Source organism: Apteryx rowi, unplaced genomic scaffold, assembly GCF_003343035.1.
Source record: "Apteryx rowi isolate R43461 unplaced genomic scaffold, aptRow1 scaffold_784, whole genome shotgun sequence".
NCBI classification, from domain to species: domain Eukaryota; kingdom Metazoa; phylum Chordata; class Aves; order Apterygiformes; family Apterygidae; genus Apteryx; species Apteryx rowi.
In genome coordinates, this window is record NW_020451076.1 from 323,260 (window position 1) to 337,120 (window position 13,861).

The 13,861-nt window shown below is 37.9% G+C and overlaps 1 protein-coding gene across 3 annotated transcripts in view; it reads right to left on the reverse strand.

The window, feature by feature from the left end:
• The window catches only part of DNAJC13 (DnaJ heat shock protein family (Hsp40) member C13), a 48,550-nt gene that overhangs the window by 17,219 nt on the left and 17,470 nt on the right, over positions 1 to 13,861 (reverse strand). For 2 of the 3 annotated variants that reach the window (XR_003257244.1, XM_026088789.1), the window contains exons 20-36: positions 13,134 to 13,148; positions 12,393 to 12,475; positions 11,079 to 11,232; positions 8,658 to 8,761; positions 8,424 to 8,583; positions 7,211 to 7,273; positions 6,743 to 6,844; positions 6,498 to 6,602; positions 5,409 to 5,611; positions 4,873 to 4,957; positions 4,519 to 4,673; positions 3,591 to 3,636; positions 3,214 to 3,368; positions 2,903 to 3,104; positions 2,013 to 2,128; positions 1,074 to 1,152; positions 338 to 473 (exon numbers count right to left, since the gene is read on the reverse strand). Coding sequence is in view for 2 of the 3 variants with exons in the window: in XM_026088789.1 (XP_025944574.1) it covers positions 338 to 473; positions 1,074 to 1,152; positions 2,013 to 2,128; positions 2,903 to 3,104; positions 3,214 to 3,368; positions 3,591 to 3,636; positions 4,519 to 4,673; positions 4,873 to 4,957; positions 5,409 to 5,611; positions 6,498 to 6,602; positions 6,743 to 6,844; positions 7,211 to 7,273; positions 8,424 to 8,583; positions 8,658 to 8,761; positions 11,079 to 11,232; positions 12,393 to 12,475; positions 13,134 to 13,148 (1,963 nt within the window). In the remaining variant the exon portion in view is untranslated. The remainder of the gene's footprint in view (positions 1 to 337; positions 474 to 1,073; positions 1,153 to 2,012; positions 2,129 to 2,902; positions 3,105 to 3,213; positions 3,369 to 3,590; positions 3,637 to 4,518; positions 4,674 to 4,872; positions 4,958 to 5,408; positions 5,612 to 6,497; positions 6,603 to 6,742; positions 6,845 to 7,210; positions 7,274 to 8,423; positions 8,584 to 8,657; positions 8,762 to 11,078; positions 11,233 to 12,392; positions 12,476 to 13,133; positions 13,149 to 13,861) is intronic. The other variant, XM_026088790.1, reaches the window with a different exon arrangement.

Sequence of the window (13,861 nt, forward strand, 5' to 3'; positions counted from 1 at the left end):
AGTCAGAATTTCTGCAAGATTACACTAACATGGCTATTATAAATAAAACCTCTGATAAAGTAAGAATCAGTCATCTGGGTGACTGAGCACTAGGGAAGATTTTCTACACAGAAAAATAAGTTATTAATCAGTTTGACTCTTCCTGCACATATAACAGAATTTCAGAAAGCTACTGACACTTTTTACATTGTTTTACAGCAGATGATCTTATTTCAAGGAAAAAAAACTTATTTTGAAGCCTTCTACATAGCATTACATAATGCTATGGCAAGCTGGAAGCCAGATCAACAGGACACTAAGGAAATGACCATAAAACAATCTGAGATAGCATGCCTACCTTCCTTATGCCTGTTGAAGAGGATGCTTTGAGTTTTCAAGATCAAGATTATGTTTTCTGGATCTGGCCCATCTACCACTTTGGCAGACTTTGTGCATAGAAACTCATATGCTTTATTCACTTTTTCAAACATATCCTGCAGACAAAGAGGAAGAGCCTTAGGCATTGCTAACAGCCCCCTGAATTACTACAACTCTGCAGCATCAGTTTAGTCACAAGTAGAATTAAAACATTGCAGATTACTAGCCACAGTACTAGTTTTGTTGCTTTATTATACTTCAGAAAATATTCCAGATAACCTTAAAAACCCTGGCTCAAAGATGAGTTTTCTTATTTCCCACACTCTGTCATAGGCGAGAGACTAAAACTGTAAATTGACTCCTCTATGACATGAGAGTAAGTAAAGCTTTGATCATAAGAATGGRCAGAGGATGCAGTCTGTCTTTGAGAGGAAGCCATTATTTTATTTAGGTATGGGGTAACTGTTTAGGCCAGACACTTTCTGATATGATTAGATCCGACCACATTTCAGGGTTTACTGTAGAAATGCTCAAAATCCCTGAGTGACATAAATTTATCTATAGTATTACTCTGTATTCCAAGATTCATCTAGGCTGTAACTCTTGCAAGGGAGAAAACCAAAAACAAAAAGCTTTTGAAGCAGGGATCTCAATTCTTAATGCCAACAGCTGATTTCCACCCCCATCCCAACATCACAAATTTGTGTTGTACATACCCGGCCTTCTGGATTCTTGTCTGGGTGATATTTTTGTGCCAACCGGAAATAAGCCTTCCTGATCTTGCTTTCATCATGTCTGCAAGAAGACAAGTCCTGTTACACTGAGTAACATCAAAAAAACAAGCCTGGATTCTGACACCACCATTAACAGTAGTAATTGAAATTAAATGAAGACTACAAAGTTCTCACTTGATCAATTTTAAGTTTTTGCTTCATCAAGTGACATTGAATGGGGCAATCATGTGGGCTGAGAATAGAAAAAGAAAGTTTTGTGCATCTCTTGCTCAGAAATTCAACAACCTGAAGGAGCTCAAAATCACTGGACCTTCTAAAAGAAGAGTTTAAGCAAGCTGTAAGTGGTGAAAATTAGTAGTCCAGACATTTGAGTTTGTGATTTGTAATAAATGCAACTTATTACTGTATTTACAATAAGTACACTGTTTTTGAAATACAGAGTGTTGTTGGTTCACTTCTAGAGGCCTGAAGACAGAAGCCAGGGGCAAGATAGGAGGGAAAAAGCAAACATCCTTAGGATGTTACTACCAAGAAAAAGACAGCTTGGGAGGAGAGGAGGAGGAAGAGAGTTCCACTTTGAACACATTCAAGTTCTGTTTTATTCTCATTAGGGCTGTGTCTAATGTTTCTGTCCAGTAGAGCAGCCTAGTGAATGCTTTGAGGGAGAGCTCAGTTCTTCCAGTTTTAATTAATCTGGATGCAATTACTCTCTCTCTCAAAAAAGAGTGGAGAGATTGTCAGGCTTTGTTTCTCACTAAATAAAGCAGCCTTCCATTGTGAGAGAAGCAGGTGCTAGACATAACTGAACTGGCAACCAGTTATTGGTACAAGTACTGAGATAAGAAGCTGAAGTTTGCCTGGTCTACCAGATTATATTAACATAACAATCATACACTGCTTTAATTACTGAAAACAACTTACTGTCCTTGTCCTTTGGGAAGGTTAAGGACTTCATAAGCATCATCTATTGACATGGTAGGTGGCTTCTTTTCTACCTCCTTCTTCCAAGCTTCTAGTGTATCTTTCAACAGTTTAACCTGAATAATTAAAGTTTATTAGTTTCATTTATGCAGACTGAAGTGTCCCCTTTTGCTATACAGTGCTGCTACAGGAAAGTGCTGCTTTAAGGAATTCCCATCACCCATTGCACTGAGCTCAAAAATGTTTTATCTAACCCTTTTATCTTCAGTAATTACAGCTCCCCCTCCAGTCAATTAGGGGTTAGCACTTCAGTGAAGCAAAGTCTTATGTATTCTATTCATTATTAAGAGCACCTTAAGATGAGAATATCTATTTAAGAGTTGCATTGGAAGAGGTAGAACCACTTCAGTGAACTGACTCACATGTCCATACTACAAGAATCCCAACAAAAATGCATGAATAAGTGAGGCTGACTAGACAGATCTAGACCATAGAACTGTACCACAAAGATCTCAGTTCAGTTTTGTACTGTATGAAGTTAGCTCAGTTGTGTCCAGCATGGACAAGTAAGAATCTAAAATGATTATTTTTCCTCCACTTAAGGTTAAATTAACACTACCTAGAGTTTGTTAGATGCTTCACCTTTCTCACTTAGTACCCACCACAAGCAACATATATTTAACATATCCGGCTGCTATATGGCATGAACAATATTCTACTTAAACAACATTTGATATCTTTGACTTATCAGTCCTGACTTTCATTTCATAAGCAAAGAATCAGCTACTTGTTACAAACCTAACATTTGAGATCCTTAGTATTTGCTACAAATAATACTTTTAGGAGTCTGAAAGAGCAAGAACTAAATTAATCCTAAAATTCTTTCTTACTGGATCTTTAATTGGCCAGTCTGGAAATCGGAGTGTATCACAAAGATGCTTGAGGTAATATATATTACAGAACAGTTCATTTTCCAGTTGTGGATAGTTGATAACTGGAATAGGACAGTATTGGTAGAGTGCTCTTGTATTGCTTTGAAGACGAGGGGTGAAGTCAGCAAGATGAGCAGCAATCTTCTCTATCATAAGACGCCTGAAAATTAGAAAGTTTGGTTTGATGCTTGCTAAGCACAGTCCTCAAAATACATGATTACTATGTAAGAGAGGTGCCAAAGATCTGTCCCTCTCACAGAAACAGTTACCTCATTTCATTGCTCCAAATTGCTTCCGGAGTGTCAAATTCTCCAAGGAATATCTCAGAAAATTTTTCTGGCTCGTAGTTTTCTAAATAACACACCATTGCTTCAGGAAGAATATGTCCAAGTATACTTCTTTGAACTATATCTTGACCTTTTGTCTAAGGAAAGGATCACACTGTCATCTCAGAAGGTTAATCTGAATTCAGTCTTCCTAAGCAATTTAAGATCTAAAAGCACCTCCCCCTTTCCCTTACAGGTTTTAAATTCTAGTTCTTGAGAATTTAGAAGAAGAACAAACATGAAATGCTATTAAAGGAGCTACAGGTGGTTTGCCAGACTATTTGGAAACAGAAGCAGTTACTTCTCTGTAGTCTACTTACTTCTTCAGACTTGAAAGCCTGTTTTGTATGTGTATATTTCAGAAACCTAGAAAAGAAACAGCAGTTACTGTTTAATTGATACCTAAGCTACATTTGCAAGATAAGCATACTCTAGTTCAATAGTCATACATTTACTTCGAGATGAGAACAGCAACCATTGAATGCATCTGAACAGTGTCTGTCAAATTCTTGAGAACTCCACCAAGCCAAGGCAATAATATTAATCATGTGGAAATGCTCATGTTTATCATCTTGGCTTGAAAGTTCTGTTCTTGAAAGCTTGTTTTCCCCCACACTGAAAAATGAAGCTAATCAGACAGCATCTCCAGCATCTCTCTACAAACCCTTCTCTACATCCTCAGATCATACTTACAAAAAGGAAACAAGGTGACCTTAGACTTGACTTGAGGACTCTTGTTACACTGGAGTCATCACTTTAACATGCAGTCATTTCCCCAACCATTTTGATGTAGAAGTGGTTTGGATTGTATAATGGCTTTTTATGAGCTATTGAATTTAGAGGAAGAGTATCAGAACAACCTACAACAGTCATTTGCATGCAAGGTACATCTTGCCTCTGGCAAGATGGGCTGATTTAGCTGTTCAAGGTCTCAATTCTAAAACTGAGTATAGGATTTTCCAATCTTGATAGCTGGTTACTATCAAAAGCTGGATTAGCTGATCAGTAGTCTGCATTACTACTCTAGTGCCTCTAGTGCAATTTGGTCTTGCAGTTCAGTACAGCTAGGCATTTCTTATTGTGTATGATCAGACATGCCCTCTTTCCCTCCCAAGCAATCTCTAGAAGAATCACATCCACACAGCCAAGTCAACCACTCATATTCACTTGTTGGTCCTAGAGAACCACATTTAAGGTAGAGCTTTTAGCACAACCACTCAAAAGGCATTTAAGTGTTCTCATTCTCACCTAGCAATAGGAAGCACATTGGAACCTGTATACATCATGATAAAGAAGAATACTCCACTCAGATAGAAACGAGGTAACTGGGGGTTATCTTGCATGACATGAAACAGCAATATAGCAACTTTTTCCACAAGGATAGGATCAAAAGTCAATAGCAGCTGAAATCAAAGAAAATGAGCATTTGTATTAGCTGTTTGAGTTGTGCGAGTTACCTAGTCAAAAACTCAAGTTTTAATTAACTCAGTATTGGTACAAATTGCCAAATTATAAGAACACTTCAGTTGGAGCTGGTTATTTTCAGGCTGAAATTCTAAGTCAGACTTACTCATTTTAATGCATTTTTGAAAAATCACTTACTTGAATGATATGAGGAAGACAAGTACTATCTGATAGCAGCCTTTTCACTCTAGGCAGAGGTCTTATAATAGCATTGTCTTGATCCCTGAAAAAAATGGTACAACAGTAAGCAGATACATGCTTTTTCTTTCAAGAACAAGCAGCTTTATTAAGCCATAAGTACCAGGCCCTCAAGATCATATTCAGTGTCACTGTTCACTACCTCATGTTTAACTGGATAGACTTACTAAGCATAATTTAATACCATATATTAAAGCAGCTTTATTTCCATCTAAAACAAGGGACTACCTTGTGCATTATGAACATTGCTTGTGCATTCTCTTGCAATTACTATCACAACAATATTAATACCTTGTCTCATTTAGAAACGCTGTATTCGCCCTCAGGATTTAAGACTTGGTACTACTATGGAAGAGGTTCTTTGAATACAGAACATTTAGGTATTACTTTGATTCTAAGAAAAGCTTTAAGATAGAAGTTATGAATGCATATGTATGCCAGAGAAAGTTAACCACTTCCACTGAAAAAGTGTTTACCTGCTGGGAAAGTATCCACACATTGTTATCAGCATGTTGAGTATAAGTGTGGCAAGGTCTGTCTCATTCAACACAGCCTGGCCACTGGCTAGCAAGCACCACTTCAGCTGAGGGATGACCTGCAATGGTCGCCAGCCATCCATACCCTGAGCCCAGCAACGTGTTTTTGAAGTCAGCTTTCCACTGTCCCATAGTTCCTGCATCTATTGCAAGGTTAGAGATGTATTAGTTGATTCAAGCATTCAACTACCTTTGCTCCTAAAGGCTCAGAAACATAAGCTTTTTACAGCTGTAAGACAGATTTTACAGTGGTTGCATGAAATCAACACATTCATAACAAGCAGTCAATAAACATGGAGTGGATCTGTTTATTTCTAATCCTCACCTTCAACTGCTTTCCTCACAGAAAGAGGACATGGAAGGGTAAGCAGCCTTACCAAAAAAAGGTAAGACAGTATTTGTTGCATTTAACCTTTCAATTGCTGGTAGGAAGAGCTGCTGAGATGTTAGTGTGCCTACTATTTTAATAGTAACAGTCAAAGCTTTTCCTGTCTCTTCAGGCTCTCTAGAAAAGGTTTGTATGATTTTTCCCAAACTCCATCTCTGTCCCTTTTTCTACCTCCCCTCCCTCAAAACACCTTTATACAACAGGAGAATGACCTATAACTTCTAATTTAGAGAAGTCAAACTGATAAAAAGGTGCATCGCAACTGAGGTATCATGACAAAAGTTTAGACTATGGAAAACTCAGACAAGTTAAAATCCACATATCAGAAAATGTAAGCTCTAACAGACATTGTGCAATAACTGTTGTAACAACAGTTATAACWACTGTTATAAGCATTTGTTTCAAAATTAGACCTTTGGTCCCTCCCTCTCTATGCCTTTGAGAACTGTATTTTTGACAACAAATCAACTCTTCATCCATGTAAGATTAGAAGAACTGTTCTCTAGCTTTAATCATTAAACAGTTAATTTGTGAACACTGTTTTGCATTTAGTTTTCTATCACTTAGAACTTTGAAACACACCCTGTCATCAAAATGGAAATATTTTCTATCAAGCTTGAAAGTCAGAAGCAGAGAGGTACCTCTTGAAAGCTGTAAGGACCACTCCTTTCTTTGTCAGCATTTCCAAAGTACCATTCTTTCTCACTCTCTCTCTTCATATCAGGTGCTGCCTCAATCACATTGCTCTAGAAGTTGATGTTTATATGATTAGTTTTGTTATTACTATCATATTGCTAAAAGGACAATACTAAAAAAAACTATGTCATTTAAACTTCCTTTAGAGAGGAGAGGGGAAAAAAAAAAAGTAGTAAAAAACCCCACATACTTGCAGTGGGACCGTAGCCCTGCTTGTGTGAAGATGTGCCAGGGTGAGCAGATCCACAAGGATTCTCACGCCATTTGAATCCATGAGGTTTTTCACATTTTTCTGTGAATGAATGCATTGGAATTAACATGAGCTTTTCTAGATAAGAGCTTTTACAAGTACAGTTTTGAATATGTCAGTGAACAGTTTCATCCAGGTCAGAAGTGACAATGAGAAAAGCCAAAGCATTCTCTGAAGCGCCTAATTTGGCGCACCTATCAAAGTCTAAACATTTCCTTCAGCTTCTCACCAGCAGATAGCAGCTACCATATACCAGAACGCTGCAGCAAACATTCACATTTTAAAGACCTGCCTCCACTGAGCAAAGACTTAAATTTTTGCTGAAGTTAACCCTGAAAGACTAGTTCAGTAAGAAGGAATTTTATACAGGCAAAAGATCCATGAACTAAATATGTGTATGCCTCTTACCTTATTAAGGATCAGCTTGTTGAGAAACAGTATCAGTCTGTCCCGCTCAAGCCTATCAGTGCACTATTGCAACAGAAGAGAACAACATTTGATAGCATATATTATCAGAAGTTACCTTCAAGAGTCAATACAGTTGCACGTGCAAAGACCCATTTACTTTATTTTCATGCCTGGAATAAACTGTCAACTATGAAGGGTACAGTTTCATGCACAGCTAATAAACTTAACAGCTTACTGCTACTGAAATGAAAAAGTCTTGTTCCTGTCCACCACTCCCTTTGTTCCTCTGGATCTGACACTTAGACTCATTTTTTTGCTAAGCAGTCTTCTGCTATTTGAGGGACAGTGCTTGGATTTCCCAGTGAGCCAGTTAATGCAAACAAGGGAAGAGGAACTGCTTTCAGCCAGCAGACAGAACAGGTCTCTGATGTTACTTCCTAGTGAGACTATCCCAAGACTCAAGGCAGAACAACAAGAGACTGTATTGGTTCAGTTTAAATTACCACAAAAAACCTAAAACCTCATACTAGTGTTAGCAGGAACACTGTCTTCAGACTACATGGAAATGCATTTTTATAAGCTATATCAGTTGTCAGGCATGATTTACACAGACACTCTTAACAGCTAAAGCAGCTACCACTAAAATCTAATCCATTATGTGCATGTCCATCTAAAGCTACCATTTCATTAGTCTGGCGCTGTGACTACTGCTCTTGAAGTCAGTATCTCTAAGATGACCTGGAACAAGGCTCTTCTCCAAGAGTTTTATTCTTATGCATTTTTCAACAGCAGAAAACAAGTATCTCGCCAATTTCCTTTACATGCCGCTTCTATACAGGCTATAAAATCAGGTAAGGTCAAAAACGGCATATATGAAGAGACTAGTTTGGAATATCTTTATGATCAGCAGTTTGTTAGTGAAACTTCAACTGAGTCACAGGGAGATATTAGGGATACTTAGCGATATCATGAAAAAATATTCAGCCTCACATTCTCACATATTTACTTGTATCCATACCCTCACCAAGATTAATAAGCTCCTCCTGTAATAGGAGGAAGACTGAAATTCTTTGTAAATTTGCTGTTGAAGTACACAAGTCTAAGGCATTATGCTGTAAAACCAAAACTCAGGTTTCAGAGCAATTTGAAGGGCCTGAACATAGTCTGGACTAGTCATGTAGCACTACATCAAGTCATTTTAAATAATTCTTACCCTTTCTAACATCCCAACAATGTATTTGATATCAGAAAATGGGCCTATTTCTTCATGACATCTTCCATAAACAATGGCCAGTGCTTGCAGACATAAGCACTTCATATTCACTTTTGGGGTAAGCAAGAAACGATGGTAGAGTTCATTGAAAAATTCATACCTAAGAAAGAGGTAAGATTTTAGTGAAGAAAACAAAGAGCTTCAGAACAAGAGAAGATTTTAATAATGGCTCACGATTTTTTGATTGCTCCACTCTCTTCGGTTTCATCTTCTTCAAGTAGCAATCTTAGATAATAATCCCCTATTTTTATTTCTTCAGAAAGGCACTCATATTTTACCTATAACATGAAAATAAGTTAGAGATAAGCATTGTTTTCTTTCACTTCTTGGCTTGCATAATACTGTATTTACCTGTATCCACACCCTCACCAAGATTAATAAGCTCCTCCTATAATAAGCTCCTCCTACAATAGGAGGAAGATTGAAATCCTTCGTAAATTTGCTGTTGAAGTACACAAATCTAAGGCATTATGCTGTAAGCTTTTACTGCTTCCCAGAAACAAAGAAGTTTCCAGTCTCAGTGAAATCCTAGCTTCCAGCCTCTAAAGTAACTCTTTCTAATCTCAGATTTTTTTTGTAACTAAATTTGGCTATACATGATATATTCAGTGACTCAAGCTTTAATAAGTAGTTTTCCCATTGCGAGATATTGTAGTGTTATACAAGTATGAAACATAAGCATCACATAATTACTGGTAGTACTAGCTAAGTATGCTAGGTAATTAAAGCCTAGAGGCATCAATACATACAGCAAGAACCTAAAGTGAAATTGCACAATGAGAACCATCATTAAATTCAGAGTAACTACATTAAATATTTAAAGGCATATAGTTACGTTTAACGGTTTTAAGCATTTGGCACAGCACTTCAAGAGGTGCCTCTAACATACCACAAAAGCCACTCTCTACAGTAGCTGTTCCTATCTGTGGTCTGCAAACCACTTGTTATCATGAGGCCATATTAAGCAACCTACAGATTTGACCACAGCACACGATAAAGAGGTCTCAAACTGGTACCCTCCCAGAGCTCTCCTGAGCAGGCATTCACCTTGGCAAGTAGCAGGTTCCACAGTTTGCAGAGAAGCCTTTGGTCACTGCTTTGTAGTTAGTTCAAACACTTAAGACATAACCTGACAGAAGTCTTCATTTTAAGAACGCAAGCCTCTGAGACAGCAGCTGTTCAAACCCCAAATTACAGAAGCCCCCTTAAGCCAGTCCCAAAGCCTTCCGACTCGTAACTGCAGGAACGCTGCAGTGATATGTTAGAGTAGCACCAGCCACATAGAAGTGCAAAGTGCAGATGAAATGCCTGTATCAGAAGTTTCAGGTCTGTGCTTTTGATACTGCTCTGATCAGCACCTGCAAAGCACAGATCATGTTTTATGCACACCAACACCCCACAGTAGCATTAGAAAAGCATGATTTTTAAAAGGACACAGACAAAGCCCAGGATAAGAGATTACTTCTTCCAACTAAATAGTACAGTTGAGGAAAAGCAGACAGGGTAGGGTGCCTAGAAGTCTTGTGTCTGATCAATACCTGAAGAAAGCCTGAAGAACTAAATATCAGTGCAGAAGTACCGATTTAAAATTTAGCCAGGTATTGCATGATGGTAAGAAGTAGTCTGTAGCTGTGTGACAGCAGATAGAAGGAAGACATACAATGGTTCTTCCTCTTAGAAGCATTACATTGACAACTATTCTGGCAAACCTGAAAGAATGTGATATCTGCAAGCTTCAAGAGCTATTTAAAAAAAAAACAAAAAACAAAAAACTAGTACTCAGATTTTAACCAGAAAGCTGTACAGTGACAAGGCTGGCACTGAGAGTGCCAAGAATATTTTGCTGTTGAATTCAAGTCTTTTGTTTTGCTTTAACTTTACAGGTTAAATGCACAAATAGCTATGTGAAAAATGTAACAGCAATGGAGACAAGAGCAAGTTACAGGAAGTGTTTATTAGCACATTACTGGAAAACATCTTGCAAGCTATTTCCAAAAAACCCCCCACCAATTAGAATGATAACAATTGCTTTGCAGAAGCCTTTAATATCATTTTGACTTTAGCATTGTTACTAGAATGAAAACAGTATCTTCAATGCTACAGAGCAGCATGCTTTTAGCTCCATAACCTATTCACAACTTGGCAGCCCAGTATTTAATGGCCTCAGGATAACTGAGACATAGAAGTAAAGGCCAAGGAGCTTGTCACCACGAAGAAGTGACTTATGAAGCGACCTAAAAACAAGTTCTTTAATATGCTCCATTAAGCAAGTATGGCTTGTCTAGACATCAATGTAATATCAGTTTAGCTCTTTCCCTCTTATGCAAGTGTTAAGGCACTAATCTGAACCCTTGATTTGTCTCTACAAGGCCATGTCAGGCTGAAGAGGTTTCAGCCTTGCAAAGTGACACTGATCAGTGATGTCTGTCCACAGTCTCAAGGTCAACATATTAGCCCCTTACTCCGTAATCCCCAAAAGAATTCTAGCTTGCAGTCAGACTGTCAACACAAGGCTCTGGTAGTCAAAAGATAGAAAAATGACATTTAAAGTAGCTGTATTTTATATATGCAAGCTCTCCTGACAAAGTCATTTACCTCAAACTCCTGATGGTTCCATGAGATGACACTAGCACTACCAAGTTCTCTGTCAATATTAAATGCTCTCATCTCAGACTCAAGAGTATCTCTCAGTTCTTCCCGTGTTTTGAAGTTCCAAATCAAGTTTGATCTAGCATGATCCTGAAGAAATCTAGGAAAGAAGTTATAGTTTAAGCCCTTCAAACATTATCTGAAAGACCACAAGCAATGCTCAGCAGGCAAACTAGAGGATGAGTACTAGCAGACCTTATGTAGAAAGTACTGAGTAGTTGCCTCTAGTTTGTTAGACATGGTTGTTTGCTTATATAGAGTCATGATAGTCATACAGGTCAGCATAAATTAAAACACGCCTGTTGTCACCTCTTTTGGCTCAATCAGTTGCATATTGTTCATGTACTGGAGAAGTCTTGCTAGTTATGCACCACATCTGCCAGTAAAAGCTACAAGTGAACAGTACCCCAAGGTGGCAGATAGACACATATCAAACATTGTAAAAGAGTAGCTCACATAGAAAGATAGAAGTTGATGTGTCTCAAGCATCACAGGAAAGYTGATGTTTTAGTGGCAACTACAAAGCAGCATTCATGTTCAGAAACAGAGTACGGTACTTAATATTTCAGGTTTAGGAGAACACTCAAATCTCCCTTTCATGCAGTACTTACACAGGCCTATACCACCTGTCCTTTAGAAGTATTAAGCACTGAGTCAAACCAAGTTTACTGAATTTCCCTAATCTTGCTTTCATAGTAAGTTTGATGAATGGTCTATCTTTACTAGTCCACTTACCATAACATTCCTAGCTAGACCAAGGTGATACTCCCCTTTTCAGATGGGGGTCCCTGTAAATTTTGATGTTTGTAAAAACTCAACACAGGTAAGCAAGTCACACAGATTTGTGACAGTACTTGAGATTTAATATCCATATGTTTTCTGCTGCTCTGACTTACACACATTTTTATTCCAATTCCAAAGTGAAAAGGTACTGAGTAGCTTACAGGTCAATGCACCAACCCACTGCTATAACTTTCAGGGATACTTTGCTTAGCCTTCAGCATCATACTAAAGCTGCATGTGTAGCTTGTGTGATCATAGTTGAGAAGCTTTCCAAGTCTCCCCCTTCCCTAAAGGCAAGCTAAATCCCTAAATATTTTTGATTTCATTTTTTAGAAGTTCCTGTTACAAAGTACCTACACTATTTCAAGGCAGACAGTAATTGGAAGCACATCATGGCAACTCAGTAGATATTAACCAAAATATCTAGCCAAATAACCACCTGTATCAGAGCCCATGATATTTATTTTAAGGTTTTACCTGTAATAGAAGAGATCCCAGTTTGCTTCTATTTTTATTCTTTGCCTTCGTTTCCTTAGTATTACTGGCTTTTGAATGATGTTCTACAAAAGAGCCAAGTTTGAGAGATTGATAGCAACAGACACTCTCCTTTTCCCCTTTTTAAAATAAAAAAAAAATTTAGTATTCCTTCAGAAAAGCCACACCTTAACTTAGGCCTCATTAATAAGTTCTCCTTTTCTAGTAAGTAGCAGACTTTCACAAGTGTTATTTACACCAAATTAAATACATTTATGCCAGAGAAACTTTCAGCTGTTTAACAAGTCATTTGTTTAAAAGCAAGTTATCCCTCAATGATAAAAGCTTAGTTCCCACTGTTAGCACTCTTGAGTGCTAAGACGACTGACAGTTTAAGCCAGTATGTTTCAATATTCTGTATTGCATGTATACACCAACCATGCAACAGGACAGTATGTTTAGCACCAAGCTAAACCACAAGCAGAGCCAGGCCTGTCTTTCAAGACAGTAAGACTGGCAGCTCTGAAGCTGACAGAGGGGAAAACCCACACCAGAACTGCTCTGCACTCTTGAAAGGAATCTAGAGCAAGTCACAAAAACAAGTCACCAACCTGCCTCAGCCACTGAAAGGTTCCCTAGTTTGACCAAGCATGAAATCAACATAGTACTCTAGATGAGGTATCACATGCAGGCAGAAGTCAGAGCAACATAATCCACACAAGTAGCAGAGAGATACAGACTCACCATATTGTTTCTGTCCTGATTGTGATTGGGAAGTTGGAAGAAAAAGAAAAGGAATATTTAACAAGACACAGCCATTGAAGTACTTCAAAGTGGTAATATCAAACTTGTTACAACCCTTTCCAAACTACACTTGCATGAATTTAGTGTCAAATTCAACAGCTCAGAACTCCAGAGATAGAAAAAGCAACTGTTTAAACCCAGTATCTAGACAGGATGTTGAAAGATGCTACAGCCACTCATACTACAAAACATCCTGCAGTGCAATGCAGGAATCTGATTGCCTAGGACAATTCACCCCTCCAACACAATTTTTGTTTGTCTGTTAATACTTTGTTTTGAACCTATTTCACCACAATTCCAGAAAAGTTACAGGTAACCAGTCTACTTGAAACTTAAACTACATTTTGCCAAGTTAAAGTTTTCCTAAATTCAAGTGTATAGTTACATCAGAGCAAGTGCAATAAAGACAGGCATGTTCAATACACTGCAAGCCATTGCTCTTTTCATCCTTCCTTATATACAAAGAATTTTTCATTTCCAGAATGCATAAAAACTAAGCTTAGTCAGGGGAATAAGGAAAATAAAGAAACCCCATGGTTCAGAGTTTGTCATTTTTGTTGTCGCATTATGTATGAAAGGATACCAGTAGTAAGAATTCAAGTGATCTTTGAGATATCCTAGTTGCCTCAGATGAAGACAGACACTTATCACTTTGATTTTAGGCTGGG